The sequence below is a fragment of the Carassius gibelio genome, chromosome B3 (genome assembly GCF_023724105.1).
Source record: "Carassius gibelio isolate Cgi1373 ecotype wild population from Czech Republic chromosome B3, carGib1.2-hapl.c, whole genome shotgun sequence".
NCBI classification, from domain to species: domain Eukaryota; kingdom Metazoa; phylum Chordata; class Actinopteri; order Cypriniformes; family Cyprinidae; genus Carassius; species Carassius gibelio.
The window spans coordinates 27,936,651-27,962,504 of record NC_068398.1 but is presented as its reverse complement, the minus strand read 5'-3'; the positions used below and the strand labels follow the sequence as shown (position 1 = coordinate 27,962,504).

Below are 25,854 nucleotides of genomic sequence, written 5' to 3'. Positions count from 1 at the left end.
TTAAAAAAAGCATGTGTAACTGAAATCACGAAACACACATTTTAACCAAATTATGTTTCTTCCATTAATTTTCTGGATTAAATGTTAATGTTTTCATTAAATTTTAATGATCAGAAGCAACTCTAATTAATTTAATGTTTTTAGTTTTTTTTTTTCAGATATACTGTGTTGTCTATTTACATTTTTCTGCTAAATAAATTCTGGTAAATAATTCTCTAGTAAATATTCCTTAAAAAAATAAAGTTTTAATAATTTTATTAGTAGTAGTACTATCATTACATTTAAATAATATATTTGTCACAGTTTCTTCAAGTTAAACCAAACTTTAATTTTTATGAGATGCTGTAAATACCTTTTACGTTTTTTCAACCTTTTTTTTTTTTTTTATTAAATTGTAAAATGCTCCTAAAGTGACTCTCAGAGCAGCTCTGGAAATTATGTTTTTGTATTCCTGTACAGATATGTTGAGCCTGAAAACACTGCAAGCATCACAAGTGCGCTGCAGTATGTGTGTAGTAAACAAAACCGCACGTCTGCGCCATTAATTCACATGGAGACACGCATAACATGCAGGATTCATGTTTGAATGGCATTTTTGTGTCTTAATATTCACAGACACTAGTCCATATAACATTTTAATTTAAGTTTACTGACCTAGCCAGTTTTGATTTATTCTCCAGCAGTGGATGTGAAGACCTTGCTCCCCTCTGGGATGCAGAGTCCGGTGGGAGGTGGAGGAGATCAGGGTGGAGGCAGCGGCGGGCCGGTGGACCTGCGTACGGACCCGCGTCTGAGTGCGCTAAGCACGGTGGACCCGGCGCTGAGGGAAAAACAGCTACAGCACGAGCTGCTCTTGCTCAAACAACAACAAGAGCTGCAGAAACAGCTGCTGTTCGCCGAGTTCCAGAAGCAGCACGAGGTTTTGACCCGCCAACATGAAGTGCAGCTACAGGAACATCTGAAGGTAGTGCCCTTTCTGTCCTCTCTGTACACATCTTCTCCTTGAACTTTGATGCTTGACTTGTGAACTCTTTCTGAACAGCAACAGCAGGAGATCCTTGCCGCAAAGCGTCAGCAGGAGCTGGAGCAGAAGAGGAAGTTGGAACAGCAACGTCACGAAGAGATGGAGAAGCAGAGACTGGAGCAACAGCTCCTCATGCTGCGGAACAAAGAGAAGGGCAAAGAGAGTGCGTATTGCTCCATTAATCCATCCATTATATGCACTACAACAGATCTACAGTGAACTCGTTTCACCGCACAGTCGCCGCTCATCATTTGCTGTTGTTTATTCTGATGCTGATTTCCAAAATGTGAATAGTTTAAGTACACTGTTCACCTTTTGGTTGAATGAGTAATCACCTTGCTGAGCAGTACATAGTTGATGTTTATTGTTGTTTGCTGCTATAATTACACACTGTCATGAATCCCTTGAAGTACTTTAGGCACAGTAGGAACAAATTGCTCTATTATTCCTTGTCTTTGGCTGTTTACACTTAAAAACGACACAGTGCCGAACTAGGCATTATTGCATCACAAAATTAACATATTAGATCATTTTCAAAACCTTGTAACCTGCCTACATAGTATACTGTAGTAACCTCATAAGTGCACACATAGGCAGCTATTATGTGCAGCATTCACATGACTCGGTAGAGTTAAAAAAATATATATATATATATAAAGATACGTATTTTTTGTTATTAATAATTAAAATAACTATTTTTTTACTATTTGTTTTTGGTATTGGATCAGTTATACAGTACAGTTAAATAATTTGGTAAGTTTTTATTTATTTATTGAAAGTACTTTATGCTTTTATTTAGCTCGTACACAGTGAATTGATCAAAAGTGACAGTAAAGACATTTATAATGTTACATAATATTTCTTCTTCAAATAAAGGCTGTTCCTTTGAACTTTTTAATCATGTCCTGTTTATTCATATTACGGTTTACACAAAAATATTAAGCAGCGCAGAAAACCATCTTCAACATTGATAATGATGTCATGTAATGGCTGCAGAAAATGTAGCATTGATATCAAAGGAGTAAAATGCATTTTAAAATGTGATTTCAAATAGAAAACTTGTTTTAAATTATTATACTACTGTATTTCAAAATATGACTGTTTTTACTCTATTTTTGATCACAATTCATCTTTGATTTCAAAGAACTAAAAACTATTTAGAAATCTTCAAATACACACAGATAAAGACACCGATGCATATTTGTGTTTCTGATGTCCTTTGACTCTGTTCTCAGGTGCTATCGCCAGTACTGAGGTCAAACTGAAGCTGCAGGAGTTCCTGTTGAGCAAGAAGGAACCCGGTCCCGGTGGACTCAACCATTCCTTCCCCCAGAAGTGCTGGTGAGAGAAAGTCCATATCGCTCAGCCTTCTTCTGTTAGTTAATATATCAAAGACAGGTTCAATGTGCACTATTTCCCTGCAGCATGATGTAAAACGAATTCGTTCATAGCATGATCAAACTGATACTACATCATGCCACATTATGGTGAAAGGATATGGGTCTCATTTGAGTTGTGATGGATGGGTCTTTGTAATGGACTGTGTTTTTTTGTTTTTTAAGGGGGGCTCACCACGCATCCCTGGAGCAGGGCTCCCCTCCACAGAGCAACACACCGGGCACGCCGCCCTCCTACAAACTCCCCTCATTGTTAGGGTCCTATGAAGGCAAGGATGACTTCCCTCTCCGTAAGACCGGTGAGTAGGCTTCTTGTTTATATGAAATAAACTGTTGCTTAACTGTGTAAATGTTACACTGCAATTCAGTAGGATTTGTTTTTTGTAATGAAATGAATACTTTTACTTAGCAGGGATGCATTACATTTATCAAAGGGGACATTAAAGATAATTATAATGTTATGCAAAATTTGTATTTCAAACACATGCTCTTTTGAACTTTCTTGCTATTAACTGATAAGTTTCTATTATTAATTTACCAGTAATCGCTGTCCTTTTACTGTTTTTCAAGCGCTTGTTTTTTCTCAAAGAAAATGACAATTTTTGTTATCTTAATGAATTCATATAATAGCTATTGACATTGACGCTGCATTATAAACATCAGTGGATTGAATAAGCCAATGCATCAGTGTTTGCGTGTATACTTTAGATGATTATTTTCCTTCTCTACATGAATGATGCTGTTCTGGAGTCACCAGCGGTTTTGTGTGAAGAAGTTTGAGCTGTTTAGCACTGCAGAGGTCTCACAGAAGATGCAAGGGTGTGTGTGTGTGTGTGTGTGTGTGTGGGGATGAAGCGAGGAGTCTGCAGGTGTGAGTCATAATGAGTCATCAGAACAGCGGACCTACACACAAACACACCTCAGAGCACTGTTACTTTAATACCCTTGAGATACTATTATAGTTTTTGTTAATAATCAAATAATTTCTTTGTTTTCACTATAATCTTAGTTAAAAATTGTGTAATTTTTTGTTTACATATTTGTGTGTGTGTTGTTTTATATTTTGGTTCTAGTTAACTATAATAGCACCGCATATTAATATTAGCAAGAAAACCGTTTTCATACAACAAAATGATATTTATCATTGCCTACCTTGCAATCTACCCCTCACACAACCTGCTGTCATCATCAGATTTAAAGCAAAAGCACAGTTTAGCCTGTTTATGAGAGATTCAAATACAGAGAGCCACCTCAAACGTCGTCTCACATCATTTCTGACATGTTTTCGACTATATTTGTGAGGGTTTTTTCAAAGTACTGCTGGTCATCTGCTGTTCACTCTTACAGCCGCCAGCCATACTCCAATACTCCCACACAGATTCAGTGAGTTTGTTCCCCACCCCACACACACACACATCTGCTATCTGCCTTTTACACACTGCTATCTTTTAAACTGTCACACCCACACTGCTTTATAAAGCTCTCTATAATAAAACTGACACACATATACCATCCGGAGGATAGGAAGACACACACACACACACACACACACACACACATACATGCCCTCTAGCTTGGACTTCAGCGCACTTATAAAGTAATGGCAGACGGGTCTGTTACCGTGGGCCAAGCGCTTACTCTTTATTACCACTGTTATGGCTACACACCAGCAATCTCCTTACATAACGTGCCCTCAGTTAGTGTGTGTCTTTCCATCCCGTCCCCTCCCCCTCGTCTCACACTTTTATTTTAAATCTAATTAAATCCATACTAAAGTCACTGATAGCATTAGAGGCTAAAGTCCTTTTGGCTCTATATGCCCAGTGAGGCTGTGACGCACAAAGGGGCCCAGAAAAACACACAGGGCTCGGTCAAGCCGCTTTACACACGGCCTGTTTGGATGATTGCCCCAATTTCTTCTCTTTCAAATCCCTTTTTACTTCAATTAGTTTAATTTGGCTCGGCGTCTCCGGAATCAACAAGAGATAAAATCGGCACGCTGTAAATATAACGTTTATCTATAGTGTATGAGAGAAAGAGATATGGGCATGGACGGGCGGTTGCTGTCCATGGTCCTGATGCACAAGAGTGACAGATGCAAACCCTCATTAGTGGTGGTTATTAAGTGAATTATGACTATTGTAATTGTTTATACTTAGGGTGAAGCCCCTATATAATGAACCTTGCTTTGCAACTCACTCCCCTTAAATGATATCTCAAATCATGCTGGGTTTGCTGTTACATTTCTAAGTGATTGAATCTTTTTCTTTCTCTCTTCTGTTCAGCCTCTGAGCCCAATCTGAAGGTACGTTCGCGATTAAAACAGAAGGTGGCTGAAAGGAGGAGCAGCCCACTTCTGAGACGGAAAGATGGTACTGTGATCAGCACCTTCAAGAAAAGGGCGATTGAGATCTCAGGTAAACCATGTGTGCGAATTCAGAACTGTTTGCATAACCTCATGAGTGTTAAAACAGGTATTTAAACAGGTTTGAACTGAGAACTACTTTTTCTGGTTTTATGCTAAAAACTGTCCAAATAAAATGATCTTTCTTTGACAGATCCCCTGTTTTAAATTGTAAAGGCATCTAAATATATTTAAATAAAACATATATATTTTTAAAAAGTATTTACATTATATTTATGAAAAGTGTGCATCGGATGCAAGTTGGCATGTGTATCATAATGCATAATTTCTAACATATTTACATCGGTAAAAAACTGTTTATTTATATATAATTATTAGTAGATGCTCCATATTTTTATTATTTAGAAATAATAATTTGTGACTAATGTTTTGTATGTAGACTGTTTTCTTCTCTCTAAACTGTTTCTCAAGTGCGTTCTCTTATCACCGCTATGGATGTGCATCAAGATGCGTATCACATTGGCCATATTTATAGAGATGCTAAAATACAATATATATGTGTATTTATAAGTGTATATATGTGTGTGTGTATGTGTGTGTGTAGGTGTATGTGTGTGTGTGTGTGTGTGTATTTTGTGATGTGGCCCATAAATATCTTTAAAATATTATACAGAAAATATTTGCAATGCAATATTTCTCCACAATTCTCTAAATTTGACTGTGTAAATTTGAACTTATTTACCTTTGTTTCATTATTTTTATTGATTTATTTTTCTCGCACCATTTAGTTAGACTCAAAGAAAACGTTATTATTCAAATAATAATATAAATTAAATAAACATTAGTTGTGTATTAAGCATGTAAACAATGTGAAAGCGATGTAAACCTTCATATATCAGCACCTGAGTTGTGTTCAAATAAGCCTGTTAAAAAAACAAACTGCCATCAGATGTGTGAAGATTTGCGAACAGAAGTAATAAACACATAGGTATTGTGTGACTCCTGTGCTGTTTGGAGGAAGGGAACAGTTTAACATCCTGCTGGTACATAAAAAATGGTTTAATCAATCACAGAATATTGTGAAATCATCAGCTATGTTTTTTAACGATGCAGCTAAAATGAGATTGTTGAAATCTGTGTGTGTGTGTGTGTTTCAGTGTCCTCTATGTGCAGCAGTGCTCCTGGCTCGGGTCCCAGTTCTCCGAACAGCTCTAACTGTGCCATTGCCGAGAATGGCTCCAGCGGGTCCGTCCCAAACATCCACGCTGAGGTGAGAGACTTAACCCCCTACACGTTTAGCTCTCTTCTGCTCTCGCACTCCCCTCGCTTCTCAATAGGTTAGGGATGAAAAAAGACAATAAATTGGCTTCACCTAGATAATGACACTGTTTCTATGGAAACAATCTATCGCGCAGAGCCTTGTGATGGCCTGGGATAACACTGGTATGCAAATCCTGAAGAAAAAAACCCACACACACACACATGTTCTGAGAGTCAGCCTTGCGGTGACTTATATCTGTAGGCTCAAGAATGGCCAAAGCTGCTCTGGATGGACAGCAGGAATCTGCCTGGGGTCAACCCTGCATGCTAAGCAGCTAGCCTTGAGGATCACCTTAACCTTGAGAGCAAGAGAGAATGAAAGTGGATGTGCTCATGCAACAAAGGGCTTGAAGCTGTGTGAACGCTGAATTTGAATGAGCCAGATTGTGTTTCATTTCGGATGACCGGCATATTAAATGCAAAACAAACAGCACTTCGGTTTAAAGACAAATTCTTACTATTATCTAGTTGTAACTTGCTTATTAGAATGCCTATTATTAACACATTGGATGTTTGTCAGTACTTATAAAGCACATATTCTCTATAACCATACATCCCTAATCCTACCTAATACCTACTTAGCAATTTAACAGCTTCCTTACTGTATATTAATAAGAAGTAAATTAGCGTTTATAGCAAATTAAAAGTTAATGGTTTGTTAATAGATAGAGTTGGAAATAGAATAAAAACAAACAAATAATGTCATTTACAGTGTTTACATGTAGTTTATGACTTTGGATTAAACTATTTTTTCATTATGTTTGTCAAACTATTTTTATTGAAATAACTAATGTTTTTCATTATTTTTGTCAATGAATGTTGTGATTATGTATTTTTATTATAAATACAATTGTTTGCTTTTGGTTATGCCATCCTTATCGCAGTCCATGTTTACATTTTGGGGAATTTGGAATGCTTGCTGAAGAGGTTTGATGAACCTCATCACATAATGTGTTGAGTCTTGACTAAGTGCTCTGTTGTCTTAAAAGGGTAGAAAACATTTGATTTTAGCATCCCTTTGTATAGATTTTTTAACACGTTAGGTTATTGCCAGTGGATGTGATGAGGATGAAGTGTGCTGGAGTTTGTCTCATCAACCAGAGGGGAAAAAAATCCCTTCAAATGGGCGCCAGTGGAGATGACTTAAGAATCACTTCATTAGCTCTGTCCGGCATGCAACGGCTGCATACCACTCTCCAAAAATAGTCTTAGATCGCCATTCCAGAGCCTCTGTAGCCTAGCAGTACAGCTTGGAGAGAAGTGATGGATACATTTGAAGGAGAATAGAATGCTGACATCATCTCTGCTGCAGGTAGGGCGCTCTGCCACGGAATGTCCGCTTTGTCTTTTTCTTCCTCGTCTTTTCGTAGTGTTACATTTGAGTCAGAGTGAGAATGACGTACATTGTATGAACAACTTATAATGGAAGGCTTAAATTGGGTCTTCTGGGATGAATAACCGTTGCCTTGTAAAGTAGATCCATTAGTTTTTGTTCTTTGGCTTTGAAAATGGCTGCGCTCCAAGTATAGGGTCAGATGATGGGATTACCAGTATTAACAAACACCTCCACGTTTCTCACATCGCTTTATTTTGGGACATTTTTTTTTTCAGTTTTTAGAAATAAGAAAAAAACAAACATTTTAATTATTCTTATGACTGCTTAGCTCATTTCTTTAACGTGGCAACTGGAACTGTTGTCGTCTTCAAGTGGCGCTCATCCAGTCCCAAATACAGACAATCCATTCCCACATGCTGCTTTGCTCGACACAACTCAGTAAGGATTTCCAAAGAAGAATGCTTTCAAGTGATCAAGTCAAGCCGAAACTCCTCGTCTGGGATGCCTTCCTGAGATAAAACGTGCTCTTTGTGCTGTTTGAAGTGTACATCTTGAAATATAGGTCTGCTGTTTGTCCTGTGGGACTCAACGTCTTTCTCTCCCTTTCTGTTTCGACAGCAGTTGCGTTCTCTGCATCAGTCTTTGACTGGAGATGGGACACCGAGTCCCCTTAGCCTCTACACCTCTCCATCTCTGCCCAACATCTCTCTTGGACTGCCTGCCAACGCGCACATCACGGTGAGTGTCCTCAGCTAAAGCCTGCTGGCTTCGTGGTGATGATTCAGAGTTAGCAAGTGGTGTAGGCTGAACCCTGGTGGGCTTGCCAGATCATTAGGAAGCTTTTACCCTAGAGCTTTTGATCTGGACTCAAGAGTTTGATTGATGTGAAAGTGCTTTTCAGAAGAAACACACCACTGATCCAAACCCTAGTCTATTCTCGGGGTACGGTTCATGTGAACTACACTACAGTTGGTTTGAATGCTATTTGTCCTAAATTGTAACTTTTAAAGATGCCTAGTTTGCATCTTTGCACACTCTTGGTCACAATTATAGTATTAAGCATTGGTGTACAGTCCTCTGAAAAGGCCACTGTCCTGCAGAGTTTACCTTTAATCCTAATTACAAAATACACACCTGAACCAGCTAATCAAGGTCTTTAGGGTTACTTGAAATTTCCAGGCAGGTGTGTTGGGACATGTTGGAGCTACACTCTGCAGGATATTGGCCCTTCAGAAGCTGATTGGACACCTCTGGTATAAAACAAGCTCTCACAGTGGTGACCCAAAAGTACAATGTGAAAGGGGATGGAATCATACTGGTTCTGGTTTGGACCAAGCAATCAAATCCAGTGAGAAAACAGCCTTTTAGGCTTTTGGCTTTAAGCAGCTTACTGTTCCCATGCCTGCAGAGTAAATTCTGGTTCTCTTCTCCTCCACTCTAGGCTCCTCAGAAACTCAGTGGCCAGCAGGAGGCAGAGCGGCAGACAATCCAGAGTTTGCGTCAAGGTGGGGCACTGACAGGGAAGTTCATCAGCACATCGTCCCTGCCGACGTGCCTTCCCACCGGGGCACCCCTTGACCCCGAGCCCCCATCCGCTTCTAATAGCCACAGTAGCCATTCCTCGCTGCTCCAGCACGTCCTACTGCTGGAGCAGGCTCGTCAACAGAGCGCGATTCTCGCAGGTACTCACAAGTCAAGTCACCTTTATTTATAGAGCCCTTTTAACAATACAGATTGCGACAAAGCAACTGAACAGCAATTAATTAGGAAAATAGTATGTCAATAATGCAAAAAGGCATCATCCAGCTCAGTTCGGTTTAAATAGTATCTGTTCAGTCAAGTCGAAGATATCGCTGAAAATTAAGTGTCCCCAACTAAACAAGCCAGAGGCGACAGTGGCAAGGAACTGAAACTCCATCGGTGACAGAATGACATAAATTCACACTATACAGTCAGGTTACCCTCAATGCACTGCAAAAAGCTATAAATGCATAAATGTGAATGTGTTGTATGTAAATGTACATTTGTCAGTGCCTTAAGGCAAGAAACATACTTTACATAAGTATGCAGATTAGGGGTTGGAGATATACTGGTAGACACAATTAACCTGCAGAAATATATAAATCGGTCAACTATCGTCTCTATCGCATTTACACATTTACTACATGGTCATAAAAATGTATTGTTTATATGCAATTTTAAGCATTGCTGTACAAAAACAAGTGACTTTAAGCAGTTGAAATGCAATTAGCAGCGAAAGAGAAATAATTTTGCTATACGTGTGCACTGTCTGAGAGACTGTTTGTGAGTGCTGTCAGAGAGGCACATACGTGAAGACGGTGCTCATAGAGCGCCAGAGTGTTTTTGGCTCTTTATAAGCCTTGAACAGTTAAATACACTTATGTGTTAAAATGCCTGTGTAAACACCATGTAAACAAAGTAATTTACAGTAGGTTTTAAGTGAAATCAAACAGCTGACAGAAAAATGTGTAACAGTATATTCTGTTATATTCAGCTCTTAAAGTGACAGCAGTCTAATAATGCATCAATCATGTTAAATTAAACAACAAAAAAGAGAAAATCTCTCACGGCTCTAGTCTAAATCACTTTTGTGTTTTAGAAATATATATTTAATTTACACAGTGGAGAATATGCATTGCTTTTATACATTTGATTAGTTTAACTGATTTGGTCTGCAATGTTCTCTTCAAACTGTTGCCTCACCATAAGTTGAAAACTAAGACATTTTATGCAAATTTTTGCCGTGGGAAAAAACTATGTGCAAAATTAAACTTGTATGGCTAGACAGTCTACATTCAAGTAATTGTCCTTTTAGGTCTTACAGTTCAGGTCTGCAGTGTGCTAACAATGAATGTCCAAAGTCACGGTACCACGATACCAAGTTGACAAGAAAAGCAATGTTAAAAATAGTTTGATGTGTAAGTGTAACAGCTTACACTTTTCATCTTGATCTTTATCCCGCAGTTCCTATGTATGGGCAATCTCCGCTGGTAACGGGTGAGCGGATGTCCAACAACATGCGCACAGTGAATAAGTTGCCTAGGCACCGGCCGCTGAGTCGTACCCAATCAGCACCCCTGCCTCAAACACCACAGGCCCTGCAGCACCTCGTAATGCAACAGCAGCACCAGCACTTCCTCGAGAAACAGAAACACTACCAGCTAAATAAGGTATATGGATCAGATATTTGATGCTGTTCGAGCTATTTAGCAGCAAAATGCTAATAAGCTCCACCTCCTTTCAGATCCTCTCCAAAGGGGCGGAGCTTCCAAGGCAGCCTCCCACGCACCCCGAGGAGACGGAGGAGGAGCTTACAGAAACCGCAGAAATGCAGGACGAGCAGGGGGAGGGCCTTGATCCTGTAAGGGAGGGGTTACAGAAAGAGAGCTCTGGCGAGACCACACCCCCTTCAGAACGTCTGGTTCCGTTGAAGGGAGAAAGCACAGAAAGTGACTTGGAGGAAGAAGATGATGAAGATGAAGCCATTGAACTGAGGGAATGTGATGAAGATGGCACCCCCTATGGCCAGGTGAGAAATTATAGCTTTTTTATATTGAAAGTATAAAAAAACAAAAAACAGAATTGACCCTTTTGTAAAAACCTGAAAAAATTTTCATCAATAAATATCTTCAATTATTTTTTAGGGTCTTTAATGTGTCGTGACAGATTATTGTGTTCCCTCAGTTCAAGTGCCAAGTGAACCAATCGCCTTTTCATATTTACTTAAAACATGAAATAAACATGAATGAACATCAGAAAATATTTTATCACAACCGTGGCTAGACATCAATGCACAACATTTTTCAAGTTTAAGTCCACCAAAGTTAATCTACTCTCCTGACTGATTTGCTAGTTGGGCAAGATGGCGGATACGGCATTCTGATTGGTCAGATCGCCTGTCAATCAAACTCTTTGCAGATGGTCAATTGCAACAAATAATAATGACTATTTTTAACCAGGTTTCCTGAACTTGTCTAACAAACTGCTAGCCCCACACCAAGGTTGCACCACTGCTATTTCAGATAGAAAGAAATGACACACTTCACCTCTAAAGTAATTCACAGAGCTGCCAACATGCCTTTTGCATAGTATTTTTAGTTTCTCGGGCTTCTAAGGATCACTGCCCTTCTGAAATTGCAATTACCTTTTGTTTACTATTTGTTTATCACGTTAAGACGGCTTTCTATATTTACCCCTTTCTCCTTTATCATCTTTTTTCCCCATCCCCGTTCTATTTTGCATAACATGCAAAGCTCTCAACACATTCAGAAACATTCTTCATCTTTAGTGTTGAGTGAATTTCAGTTATGGAAGAGCAGGGTAGTCACTGCATGAGTCACCGTGCAGAACCTGTGCACGTAACACAGCTTACCCTCATTTGTTACGAAACAAGATGGATCTTAAATGAATTATTTTGTATTTATCGAACTAGAAGCCACTGTGTGGCTTTTGTGTTGTCGTTAGACTTTTAAGATGCATCTAATGTCTTTCCGATGACTCTGTCACTGCACTTTTCGAGAGCTGAAGTGCGTAGGCAAGTTCTTGATGAGTGTTGGGACGCACATGCGGGGGCTTGGTGACTGGAGATCGAGGGTATCCCTCTCAACCAGAGCGGTTGCAGCTTTTTCGCCCCCTGAAAAGGAGGGATTAAAGAGGAAGATTGCTCTCTTCTCTTCGTCCCACCAGTGACTCACTACTGGAGGCAGGAGGGGAGCGGGTGAGAAGAGGAGAAGAGAGACAGATAAATAATTGCTAGATAGGAAGACGCAGTGAAATTGACTTGGGAACGATGGTGGGGGTTCCTCCGAGAGCTAAAGTTTGTCGAGTAAGTGCTGCTTGCTTAGGCGTTTAGCCTTGAGGTTTTACTATTGCTCATCCGTAGTTGGGGATTTATCTCAAATGATGAAACTTTAATATGAATCTCTAGCACATGGGAAGCAGAGGTAAGCTTTTGTGACTTGAGCCAGCGAGCAGCCACGTAGCACAGCTCTAAAAACTCTTCTTAGCTTCACGGTGCCAATAGTGGCAAGCACCACTCACATTTTGTTCAGGAAGTGTAAAATCAATATTTGCCAAAGAGCTGGACTTGAGCAGATTTATCTTGCAAAAAAGTACCATGGTTTTACCATCTGATACAAGCACTGTACTATAGCGCTTTTTAAAACTTTACAGAATAGGTTCATTCTTATCTTGTAAAAAAAAGTTATATTGTATTACATTGGATTTTGGATTTGGCACAATGGTTATTCTTTTTTGTTATTGTTGTTGCTGTTTTTACATAACTATCATAGTAATGCCATGGCATTTTTTATTTTTTTTACTGTTTAAATACCATAGTATCAGTATTATATTTTTATATATTATTTATGCTTTAATTTGATTTATATGCTATTATGGTTTTTAGTAATATTTTGAATTGATTTTTATATTACATTTATTATATATACAATTATTATATATATATATTTAGTACATTTTATCATTTCAGTCTTCATTTTAAGTTTGTTTAATTATTAGTAATGTCGTAATATGCTATATTTTCTAATGTTTAATTTTCATCTATTTGCAGTATTTCAGTTTTATTTCAATCAACAAAATGTTTTCGTTTAAGTTAATAATAACTCTGTATCTTAAGAGTACCATGGTATTACCATGTTTTTACCATTAAAGCGATGTCTTAATATTTTACGAAGTACTTATTTTCACTATACTGACAAAATTTATTATACATAAGGATTTTTTGTGCCTCATGTGCATGTAATTTTGTGATATGTAATTAATCGATTGAGAAATGTGCATTATTTTGATCTATCAATTCTTATTCGTCATTTTGTTATATATGTGTGTGTGTGTGTGTGTGTGTATGTGTGTGTGTGTGTGTGTGTGTGTGTGTGTGTGTAGCGCCACTGCGGCGATTCATGCTGTTATGTATTCCAGCCCATACATTTGCATGACATCCAGGCAGATTTGATCCTGGAAAAGAGCTCAATTTGATCTTAACACAGACCCCACAAACATGCACTTGTGTTGTGAGAGGGAGGAAGGAAAAACAAATGAATGAGTGAAAGTGAATGAGCAGGAGAGAGAGTTATTGAAAAAAGAGCTACACCCTCCTCCTCGCTCGCGCTCACTCTGCCTGCAATCATTGAGAAAAAAATTCAAAAGAGCACAGCATTAGAATTCAGACTGCATCCTCCTCGCGCAGCGGCAGACTCACACACACACACACACACACACACACACATCTACACATATACTCCCCCGTGAATGGACCGTCTCTGACTCATCTCTCCTTGGTGATTCATCTCCTCCTCCAGACCCCGCCCGCCTTCACTGCCCTGCACTTCACACCCAATCACAGCCCACCAGGGTGACGTGCCACACCGCAGTGTGTGTGTGTGTTTGTGTGTGTCTGTTGTGTGGTGACATGCAGTCACCATTGAGGCAGCGATACACGAAACACTCCTTGTCACTTCGGTCAGTCACAGACCCTAGCTGGCCTTTCCTTCTCATTAAAACACCCCCACCTATGTCCTTGTGTGTGTGTGTGTGTGTGAGTGCCTCTGCTTGTCTGCCTGAGTGTCTTGAATACAAATTGAGCCCCCGTCACCTGCCATAGTGAGTGAGACAGATGCTGCATGGCTTTAGCGTCTCGAATAAAGAGGGAGTTGGTACGAAAAAGGGAATTGTGAAAATTTTTGTGTGCTGGCATACATTCAATCTCAAGGTCTCGTACAGGAAAAAACAACAACAACTAGTATGAATCCCATCATCTCGCATGTGCTTCCATCGCACGTTGTCCTGCATCAGCGGCTGCTGTCTCAGTGCTCCCACACACACACACACACACACACACACACACGTTCATTCTACTCATCTGATATAAAGCAGACTCTGAGGCTGTTTACTGCAGGAGATTTTTGGCAAATGTTTGCTGACTTTCTTTAGTGAGACAGTCCAGACCGTGTGCTTGGACTGATGTTTAGTCTGCTATGATCTTTACTTACTCTTTATTTATATACAATTACACAGTTTATTTGTATTTTGAATTAGCTTCTCTTTTTCATGTTTAGGTTTTCATTTTCATTTAAGCAATTATATTTGTTTTTAATTCGTTTTTTATATATTACTATTTTAACTATTTTAAGTTTTTCGTTTTATAGTTTTAATTACTTCCACTTAAACCTATTTCAGCTAATTACAAAGGCAATATTGTTGTGTAAGTTTTGTAAGTTAGTTTTTTTATATGTATCTTATGTGAAAAATCTAATAAAATAAAATTAGAATTTCATTTTATTTTGTTTTAGTAGTTTTAATTACTTTCAGCTAATTGCCACAGCAATATTATGTAAGTTTTGTAAGTTTAACATCTTTATCTTATATAAAAAATTTAATAAAATAAAATTTATCCAAGATCCTAATTTTATTAAATCTATTTTAGGGGTGCATCTCGTCAGTTGAATCAGTTATGTTCATTTTTGAAAACGTTTTTTTTTTTAAGTTACTAGATAAGAACGTTTGGGCTGTGAGTGTGTGCAGTTTACATTGTAGAACAAAACGTAAACATATCGTCAAGTTATGTTTACCACAGGCTTTATTTTACTCGTAAATTGAAAAAAAAAAACATTATAAAACCCCATAGGAAAATCTCACAGGAACCGATCTGAATAGAACTTAAAAACTTGAATGAAACTGCACTGAAACGAACTGATTTAAATTTTACATAACAAAACTAATTTAAACCGAATTAAACCGTACTGAACAGAACCGATTTAAGGTGTACTGAACTAAACTGAATTGAAATGAGCGGCACTGAATTCATAATGTTTGTGTGCTCTTTCCGCAGTATTTGGACCAGCAGCATGTGCAGCAACTGAATGTGTTCCAGGCCTCTCTGTCCATCACTGGAATGCCCCACAGACCCCTGGGAAGGGCACAGTCGTCCCCCGTCACTTCTAGTCTTAAAGGAGCGCCCCTGAACGAGGTTCCCATTAAGCATCTCTTCACGACAGGTACACTGCTCTGCGGTCTATCAGTCACATAGTTGAGAATTGATCTGAAAGACAATATGCATAATAGATTAATCTCAGTTCATGTTTCATATTTGTACTGGCTAGACTTTTATTTGTAATAATCTCCTCCCTCTCTCTGCAGGACTGGTGTACGACACCTTCATGCTAAAGCACCAGTGCATATGTGGGAACACCAACATCCATCCCGAACACGCCGGTCGCATTCAGAGCGTTTGGTCCAGGCTCCAGGAAACAGGGCTGCTTGGTCGCTGTGAGGTGAGTGCGCCACCTGCTGGAAGGGTCAGCCAAACAAGTTTCCAACTGTTTTCAACATTGATAATGATAAGAAAAGTTTCTTGAGCACCAAATCAGCATATTAGAATGATTTCTGAAGTATCATGTGAGTAATGACGCTGAAAATTTGGCTTTGCGTCACCGGAATAATATATAATAATAATATACATATATTAAAATAGGAGTTATTTATTTGAAGTTCTAATAGTGCTTCACAATATTACTGTTTACATAAATGCAGCCTTGCTGAGCATAAGAGACTTATTTAAAAACCTTAAAAAAAATCTATCTGATCCCAAACGTTTGAATGGTAGTGTACGCTATTGTTTAATATTTTTGAGCAGCATGTTTTATAATATAATTTAACATCAATAAACATGAAAATATCATTAGATCTGAAACATAATTTATGACTCTGAACCAAAGTGATTTTAAAAATCTTTAATTAAACGCGCACACACACAAAAAATATATAATCTCATAAACTCATTCATGTTTTGGTGAGTCATAGACGTTACCTCAACGTGCTTCTGTGTTTGTTTGTGTGCAGAGGATCAGGGGAAGGAAGGCCACACTAGATGAAATCCAAACTGTGCATTCAGAGTACCACACGCTGCTCTACGGCACCAGTCCACTGAACCGACAGAAGCTGGACAGCAAGAAACTTTTAGGTGTGTTTTAGAAGCTCTCTGTTGTGATGCGTCTTGATTTTAGGACACTAAAACAGGATTCTCCTCCTAGTACACTATCCACAAAAAGCTTCCCTTGCTTGCTTCCAATCTGATGGCTTGCTCAAGCAAATCTCCTTTGACAGACGCCTAGGCTTTTTTTAGGTTCTAGACATTTGCCCACCCCCGCTTCTGAGTCACCAGTGAAGTGTGTGTGTGTGTGTGTGTGAGAAGGTTCAGCTGCGGACAGAGTTGCCATCACTCCACCTCCTCCACTTTTATGTGAAGTAGTGCAGGCTGTTTCGACCTTGAGTGCTCTTTGTAGAACAGCGAGACAGATGATGGTTGCCTCAGCGTCATCCAATGAGCATCCTCCAGACTGAATTAGCATAGCCAATTATGCCATTAGCTGAATAGATAATGTGTGAACAACAGATGTGGGCCTAAACATAACACTCCTTCAGATCAGCTTCTGATTTGCCTTTTTTGATTTTCTAGGTCCAATAAGTCAGAAAATGTACGCAGTCCTACCATGTGGAGGCATTGGGGTAAGCTTTGTCTGGTCATCCGTTTAGTCATCACACTTCTTTCATAAAGAATGAAATGGCATTCACAATATATGTAACTGTAAATTATAGAGGCATTTACCAACAAAACAGAATATTCTGGCAAATAATGCAGGCAGGAATATGTCAGTTAGGATTTGTTTGGGTTATGAAAAGTAGGCCATTATATTATTAGTTAATATTGTTTTGTTTTATTTTAATTTCTTGTGCAACCTTACTTACATTTGGTACTTGGTATTATTAGTAGTAGTAATAAGTAGTGTCTAGAAGTTTTATCTTTTTGAATAATGTAACATTTTTATTATTACATTAGATTATAGATTATTATAAATATTTAGATTATTATTATAATAAAACCTCAAAATTATTATCGTTGTTGTTGTTGTTATGAAAGTATACATTAAATATTTAAAAACATAATAATTCTAATTAAATGTTTCATCTTAATTTAAATAAATTAGTATTATTATTGTTAGATTAGATGGGAATATATACATGATATATTATCATTAAATTAAACATCTAAATAAAAATAATAATTATTAAAGCATAATATTAAACTAAAACAAGCTTTAAATTATAATAAGTGTTTTATAATATATTAATTTTATAAATATATTATTATTGTTATTATTATTATTATTATTAAATCATTTTTTAATTGCATTATTATTGTTAGATTAGATTGGAATGTATACATTATATATTATAATAAATATACAGATACTATGATAAAATAAAACATCTAAATAATAATCATTATTATTAAAGTGTACTATTAAAAAAATACAACTTTTCAATAATAAAAATGATAACATTTTATAATATATTAATTATATAAAAAAAAAATTATTATCATTTATTATTATTATTATTACTACTTGAGGTTTTGCACTGATGAATTGTCCTGCATTTATATTAAAGTGCCCCATTATGTTATTTTCACGGTTCCTAATATTGTTTTTTGGAGTCTCCCACAATAGGATTACATGCATCCAGGGTAAAAAAAAAACACTTTTGTTTTCTCAAAATATGCATTTAATATCACCTCATTTTCCAGCTATTTTCAAACGATTCATTCAAAGCAGTTCAAAGATTAATTCTCTCTAAACCCCTCCTTTCCGTGAACTTGCTCTGCTCTGATTGGTCAGATGGCCCAGTCTGTTGTGATTGGTCTACGGCGTACAGCGAGTGTCGGAAAACGATACACCTATTTTAATAGTTCTGTATTTTGAACGTTCTATAGAAAATAGCTATTATTTATCATACTTGCAGGTTGCGATTCAGTGGAGCAGCTGGTCCAAATAAACAGGATACTGATCCATCTTTCAACCGCAAGCGTTTTGTGAATCCCGCAGATTAGAGAAGCAGTCGTCAGTAGAATGACGTGTTTGTGAACGGAGTCAAGTTGTTCGCGGCTGGCCAGTGTAGAACCCGGCGTGCATTATGCAAATGTATTACCCTGTGTCGTGTAGCTGTCACAGAAGTGGGATTCGAATTAATAATCTACAGGCTCTACAGAGTCATTTCTTTATTTTGGGAGATAATGACTTTATTTATCGTGCACTTCCAGCTTTACAACTTTGCAGATCATTTACATTCACATACAGCTACATTACACACTGCATGAAATGGCATAATAGGGGCACTTTAAAGAAGTAAATAGGATCAGTTCTGAGTTCACCCATTTGTGGCAGTATTTAACAAGAATGAATGGCCTTCAGGTGGACAGTGACACAGTGTGGAACGAGATGCACTCGTCAGGAGCCGTCCGGATGGCGGTGGGCTGCGTCATTGAGCTGGCATTCAAAGTGGCTGCTGGAGAACTGAAGGTCCAGAGTTACTTCTCTTACCACAGCTTCATGTTTAATTGATGTTCTGGCATGAATATTCAGTGCTTATATTATATCACATCTCTTACGTGGTCCTCATCTCCCTTCTCTTCTGTGTTTGTTTGATGGACAGAACGGGTTTGCAGTGGTCCGTCCTCCTGGTCATCACGCGGAGGAATCAACCGCCATGTAAGTAGTCTGTGTAAAATAGTTCATTAAAAAAAACAATATTTTCAGTGCATCATTGAAATTTGTGTACGTCAAATTATTTACTCCAAATATGCATTTTAATGATTGATGCATGGACTTCGGTGTCTTGGAGTGAGTTTTGTGTTATCTAGATGGATAAATGGTGTATGTGTGTTCACATGAATAACGTCCACTGCTCTGTGTGTGTCTTGGCAGGGGTTTCTGTTTCTTCAACTCAGTGGCCATCACTGCCAAACTCCTGCAGCAGAAACTGGGGGTGGGCAAGATCCTGATCATAGACTGGGTGAGATTTTAGGGAGGGGCTTTGGATGCTACAGTTACGAGAATTTGTTCGTTAATAGTACAGCAGAGAACAAAATCAGACTCAACTCAGTGTTACAAAACCACTCATTTCTTAGGATATTCACCATGGAAATGGGACCCAGCAGGCCTTCTATAATGACCCCAATGTGTTGTACATTTCCCTGCACCGTTATGACGATGGCAACTTTTTCCCAGGCAGCGGAGCTCCCGAGGAGGTAACAACATTTTAGTCACTGTGGGAATAGTTGCTTCCTTTAGTCACATGACCAGACTGGTCTTTTCTTTGTAACTGACCGTCTCTCCTCTCTAGGTGGGTGTAGGTCCAGGAGAGGGCTTTAATGTCAACATTGCCTGGACAGGTGGAGTGGAGCCACCTATGGGTGATGTGGAGTATCTAACTGCCTTCAGGTGAGATCCGCACTTCCTGTCTGTCAGAGAGAAATAGAGAAAATGGAAGAAACCTTATACAAAATATAGCCCCACTTTCAGTATAAAAAATATGCTTTTTTTGAGGCAGGACATCAAAGCGATTGCTCTTTTAAAAATGTATTAAATTAGTTTCTGGATTACACTGGTATAAAGCTGCAGATTTGTTTGTAAATCAGAGTCTTGCTGTCCGTGTGCTTGCAGGACGGTGGTGATGCCCATAGCCAACGAGTTCTCCCCGGATGTGGTGCTAGTGTCAGCTGGATTTGACGCTGTGGAGGGCCATCAGTCCCCCCTGGGTGGATATAATGTCACCGCCAAATGTGAGTTTGCTGTTTTTATGTTTCCAGTATCAAAGGTCAGATGACACAAATGCTGTTTGTGCCCCTTGATTGCATAGATGCGTTGCATTATACACAAAAAAAATCTATTTATGTGAACTTGGACTACCTCGGTTGTTCTGGGACATTGCTTTGGGGGAGCAGTAAATATTGGTGTCACACTGGTAGTACATTAGACCAATAGTATGGAAGGCTTTTTCACTGTTAACCTATATTTCTGTTCAAATTGGGCGTTAAGGTTTGCTGAAGGCTTTAGAGTTTATTTATAAAGCATGAATTACCCAGCATGCTCCTCGCTCTCTGCGTAGGTTTTGGCCATCTCACTAAGCAGTTGATGAAGTTGGCTGGTGGCCGTGTGGTTTTGGCGCTGGAAGGAGGTCACGACCTCACCGCCATCTGTGACGCATCAGAGTCCTGCGTGGCTGCATTGCTTGGAGACGAGGTGCCCATCATTCATTCAAACACATCTGAACAGTACATGATCTTATTATATTTGAGCTGCATAACTCAACAGCGTTTCCGTTTTAACCCCTCATGTTCTGTTTTGGGGTCTCTGTGATAAAACAAAATGTTAATACTTGCCAGATTGGTTTCAATTAGATCAGAGGACCATATCTGAACAATTCAAAGGATAAATAAGTTAATCAAATTTTCTTAAATATTTTTACACATACATTATTAAGGTCTCTGGAACCCTAACATAAAAACAGCAAGGTGAATATTAGCAGAGCATGAGTTTTAATAAACATAAATGAGTTGATTTATTGTATTTGTCATGTTTTTTGTGTGTTGCAGTTGGATCCTCTACCACTGACCGTGCTTCAGCAGAAACCATGTCCAAAAGCCACATCCTCTTTAGAGAGGGTCATTGAGATTCAGAGTAAGTGAAACAGAAGAAAACTTGGCTAAGATCGTATTGTTTACATTTACATTTAGTGCAGACGCTTTTATCTAAATTTCGATTATATATTATTTTTAAAGATCTTATATAATATATTTATTGGCGTTTTATGCCTATTATTTAGATAGCACAGTATGTTGACAGGAAGTGAAGTGAGTGAGAGAGAGGTGGGGTGGGATCTGGAAAGGTCTGCGAGCCGGTATTCGAACTCGGGACGTCCAAAGTGCCATCCATGCCAAATGCCATCTTATATAACAATTTGACACTTTCTATAAAGCTTATTGGTTCATTGTGCTGCCATGGCATTTATATTTTCCATTTTCACTTTAAATGTAAAGTTTTAGTCATGTTGTTGTGTGTTGTAGCCATTTTTTGAATTGACTATTTTAGAATTTTCTAACTAAAATTTGAAATGGTGCCTTGGCAACTAGCTGAAATAAAGTGTTATATTTTATTTCAGTTATGTTTTATATATATATATATATATATATATATATATATATATATATATATATATATATATATATATATATATATATATATATATATATATATATAGTTTTGATTAACTGTAATAAGATCTTGATGAAGTAACGATCTAGATCATTATTTTTCTTCTCTTGATCTGTAGGTAAACACTGGATGTCTCTGCAGAGATTGGCTCCTACAGTGGGTCAATCTCTACTGGACGCTCAGAGACGGGAGAAGGATGAGGCAGACACTTTGACCGCCATGGCATCTCTCACTGTGGACAACGATCAGCAAAAGACCTCCACAGAAACCAGCAGGTACTGCAACTCCACAGCCTGTTGTCCGCTGTTTTGTAGACCATTTTAATACATAATTTAGCCCTGCATTAACCGCTAACCAATCGCTCCATCCTCAGATCAGCAGAGGAGCCGATGGAGGAGGAGCCTGTGTTGTAGAAGAGCGAGTACAGTGCATCACTGCTCCAACCTTCTTGTCCACGCGTGCTTGGCACTGGTCACCCTGACGTCACGCCTCATGATCCTCCTCCCAGCTCTTTGATTGGTTCCCTCGGTCCTTCACTCATTTCCAGGTGCTTGACTGACACATTCACAGCCCACCCACTTTCGCTTTTCTGAGGTTAAAGCATAGCAAACTGTTGCCAAAGGGGATGGCAAGGCATGATGGGTAATTACAGGACCACTCCAGTAAGGGTTGAGCAGCTGGACCGGCCGGACAATTGGGTGCTCTTCAGAGAGAGGCCTTTGATTTCATTTTCTCATTGTATTGGACTGAGGACGTAAAGAAGAAAATGCAAAAAAAATCGAAAGAAGAAGAGGAGGAAGGGAAAACAACATGACAGCGCAGGGATGTTGTCACTCAGAGGACTGCGAAAAGCTTTGTTTTCTGTACAAAGTATATGTACAAAGTTCTAAAAAAAAAAAGCCGACAAGCAGCAAAAATACTTGAGCACATACTCTCATTCACAAGCAACACTGTTCCCAAAAGAGGAACCTGCTGTGTCGAAACACCTTTTGCAGACAAGTATACTCGTTTACACTGTACCGTGTCGATTACTTGGTATACTTGTTCACCTGTATAATAGCCTCTTATGAAAAGCACACAAACATACCAGAACTAAGTATATAATATATATGAATATACATATACGTATATATGTAAGCATATATATGTAGGTTTGTGTGTACCGTATACACATTTGAATTTACAAAAAAAATATATAAGTACTTTATATCCCCTATGGAACATTTTCTTATCAGCTTTGGATGTACATACAGTAAAAAAGACTGCAGAATTTTATCCAGAAGTTGAAGAACGGATGTTAGCCTTTGTTCCCAGAAGCATTTCTTTTCTCTCAGAAAAAAACAGTACTTTTTTGGTATATATGGCTTTGCTATTATATACTCGCACATAAACTTAAATAATGGCAACCCATCCGTTTTACGACAAAGGTGTAAAATACGAAGAGAGGATTTTTAAAGCGTCCATCTCAACCTTCGGTGGAGAACAAGGATCGGCGCATTGTGGTAATGTCTCAAGAAAGACTTTTTCCAAGAACTTGGTGCCTTTTATACTAAGGAAAACATTTGACAACACCGATACTTAAAGAATCGAGAATCCTCAGACTTAACTTTCATTGATTTCTTTGTTTTTCAAATTGCCTTAATTTTTTCAACGAAGACGAATTTTAGCCATGAACGACGGAGAGCACAAAATGATCCTCCTCCTCCTGCCCCACTTTCTTTCCATTTCTTTCTTTTTTTTTTCTTTTTTTGGAGGGGGGGGGGTGTAAATGTTGTGTTCTTGGTAAAAGGTTTTGATACTTTTATTTTACTGTTAACAAAAGAACGAACGAAAGAAATTCAGCGATTGTTTTATTTATCAGTCCTGTGCCATAGATGAGCACATGACGTGATTGTTTGGAAACACTGACGATGTTGTGACCAACTTGTTTAGCCTCACCTTCCTTTGTACAGTTATTTGTTTGGCTCCCTTACGTTCTTTTATTTGAAACTTGTTTTATTTGACTTTATTTCCATTGGCGAGAGAGTGTGTTTTTTTAATGTCATTTCCTCTCTTTTTTTTACAAAAATGTCAAAGAAAACAAAAAAAGTCTGTATCAGTGTTAATTTGGTCATTTGATTTGAAGTATTCTCTGATGAGGAATGTACAGCGTGGTACAGATATTATCAATGATGTTGATTTATGTCACTGTGCAGTGCATTTGGCATTGTCCTTTTTCAGGATTTAACAATATTTTTTTCCGGCAATAAGAGTGACTACCACTTTTTTATTATTTAACACTAAAATACTCTGCAAACTTTTGGTTACATTTTCGTCATTTTTTTGATATAGCTTTTATGCTATGTTTACGGTTAGTTTTCACCAGACTAATTAGTATTGTTCATAACTGTTGACAGTCGTCTAATAGCTGTATGCTGGTTAATCACTTGTGGATGAAATGCAATGGCTTGTTTATGACCCTGATATAATGATCCTTCATTACATTATTCACTATGTGGCAACATCTTTTGGGGGGCCAAATTCGATTTAATCCACTGCATCTTTATTTAACATCATCCTCTTCCTTTAGCAGTGTCACAGCAGCAGCATTACTCAGTCTGGGAAGTGACGACTTGTCTAATGTATAGTACTATTTTTCTTTAACGAGACTGAACCGGGCCTCGAGCATCTTGCACTAATAACAACACTGTAGGTCCGAACCTAATCGCGTTTTTATACTTTCGGCTCTCAGACACAAATTAAGAGGCATTAAAAGCAGCGTGAATAATCTCATGTGAACTCCCGTCAGCGTTTTTCGTTTTGTACGTTCATCGATTCGCCGATGAACTGTTGATGTTGAAACGTCGTAAATTCCGCTGCGCATTTCTCGACTCTACTCACTTTTGATTTATTTATTTGGAGTCAGAAATGAATAGTTGCATTGCTTACGGATCGATGTTTGTCTCGTTGTAAATCGATGAAAAGTTACGTCTTCGACGGCCTCATAAGCCTTTGGGCAATAACTCACTTTTTTTAAAAGATGTATTACAATAGCTAAAAGTGAACGGCCAGTTTTTTTCACAACAACAACACTCATCTGTTTGTTTCGTCACCATATGATAAAGTATTTGTACGTTCTGTTTTTTTTTTTCAACACTAACATCACCTTCAGCTGTTCATTCAGTATCTAACCGTCTGTCAATTTTCAGTCGTTATTATTGTCAAGCGAATTGACTTAATTGCTTTTTGCGCAAAATGCGGTTAAAAATAAACAGGAAACACTTTGTGAAAAATCAGGCTGACACTAGCCTCTGTATTTAGATACTGTAATATACACTAAGAGAATTTCCCTCTTCTGTGTGGCTATGGGATGTGCTGTCTGAATCAGGAACTACTGTGATCAGGTTTCGTAACGTTTGGATGTAAATCACCAACCATTTGTGCAGAGTTTTGTATTTTCACCTTAAATGGCGTCAAACAGTTTATTAACCGTGCAGTTGGTGGTGAACGCTTTTACTTCTTTTCTTTTCCGTTCCTTTTATACTTTTCTGGATGAATCGGCTGACCCTGAGAAGTCCCTTTTTGAGACCTAAACCTTCTCTTTGGGGGCGAGGGGTTGAGCAATACATAGAGAGGGGAAATGAGGCACTGAGGGAGATGGTTCATTTTCGATGGACGTTTTCCAAAGCGCTCTCAAAGAAAACAATGTCGACAGCGTAAACAGGGCCTTACGATGGACACTGGGAAACCTCTGTATGTGTAAAAGACATCGACATTCGCCGTGGAAGATAGCTTTACTGTCTCTGCCACATATTTTGCTATTGGGTAAATATGTATATTTATTGATAACTCATATGTTGTGTATATGTAGTGACCTATGATCGTCGAGGTTCAGAGTGCTTGTATATTTTTGGACTTTTTTTTGATAGAGCGGTTGTGTCTCCTTCACTGTCTCTTCATTGCTTTGCTGTTCTTCATCACTTGTTGTGATTGGGTGTTTCAATTCGTGAGATCTTTTGACCTTGGATTTTTAAGATCTTTTTTCTCTCTCTCGCTCTCGACTCTCTCCTCTCTTTCTTGTCTATCTTCTGGTCATATTGATATGCAGAAGTTATCTGAAATTATCAAAAGCACATTCCCTGATTTATTGTGTTCTTTCAGTGCTTTCATGTTGCGACAATACAAAGGTGTGTATACTAACTGCTACACACGTGTATATAGGGTGCATATATGTGTACACATGTGCAATACACGCTATTTGAGCAATCTATTACTGTGACTATTAATCATTAAAAATTGCTGTCCCTTTGAATCCTGCTGGTTGTTTGTTTGTTTGTGTTTTTCCT

The 25,854-nt window shown here is 38.3% G+C and overlaps 1 protein-coding gene across 6 annotated transcripts in view; it reads left to right on the top strand.

Moving 5' to 3' along the window:
- LOC127952374 (histone deacetylase 5) overlaps positions 1 to 25,820 on the top strand; it is a 75,372-nt gene extending 49,552 nt beyond the window's left edge. For 4 of the 6 annotated variants that reach the window (XM_052550772.1, XM_052550776.1, XM_052550774.1 and 1 more), the window contains 24 exons: positions 681 to 964; positions 1,043 to 1,187; positions 2,260 to 2,365; positions 2,587 to 2,720; positions 4,707 to 4,838; positions 5,944 to 6,056; positions 8,061 to 8,180; positions 8,884 to 9,124; positions 10,428 to 10,633; positions 10,708 to 10,992; positions 15,310 to 15,475; positions 15,618 to 15,751; positions 16,320 to 16,440; positions 16,936 to 16,985; positions 18,728 to 18,835; positions 18,969 to 19,024; positions 19,241 to 19,328; positions 19,444 to 19,563; positions 19,659 to 19,756; positions 19,979 to 20,097; positions 20,424 to 20,557; positions 20,911 to 20,995; positions 21,648 to 21,804; positions 21,903 to 25,820. In XM_052550772.1, the coding sequence (XP_052406732.1) occupies positions 681 to 964; positions 1,043 to 1,187; positions 2,260 to 2,365; positions 2,587 to 2,720; positions 4,707 to 4,838; positions 5,944 to 6,056; positions 8,061 to 8,180; positions 8,884 to 9,124; positions 10,428 to 10,633; positions 10,708 to 10,992; positions 15,310 to 15,475; positions 15,618 to 15,751; positions 16,320 to 16,440; positions 16,936 to 16,985; positions 18,728 to 18,835; positions 18,969 to 19,024; positions 19,241 to 19,328; positions 19,444 to 19,563; positions 19,659 to 19,756; positions 19,979 to 20,097; positions 20,424 to 20,557; positions 20,911 to 20,995; positions 21,648 to 21,804; positions 21,903 to 21,942 (3,242 nt within the window). In that variant the 3' untranslated portion in view covers positions 21,943 to 25,820. The remainder of the gene's footprint in view (positions 1 to 680; positions 965 to 1,042; positions 1,188 to 2,259; positions 2,366 to 2,586; positions 2,721 to 4,706; positions 4,839 to 5,943; positions 6,057 to 8,060; positions 8,181 to 8,883; positions 9,125 to 10,427; positions 10,634 to 10,707; positions 10,993 to 15,309; positions 15,476 to 15,617; positions 15,752 to 16,319; positions 16,441 to 16,935; positions 16,986 to 18,727; positions 18,836 to 18,968; positions 19,025 to 19,240; positions 19,329 to 19,443; positions 19,564 to 19,658; positions 19,757 to 19,978; positions 20,098 to 20,423; positions 20,558 to 20,910; positions 20,996 to 21,647; positions 21,805 to 21,902) is intronic. The other 2 variants (XM_052550775.1, XM_052550771.1) reach the window with 1 other exon arrangement.
- The last annotated feature ends 34 nt before the right edge of the window (positions 25,821 to 25,854 follow it).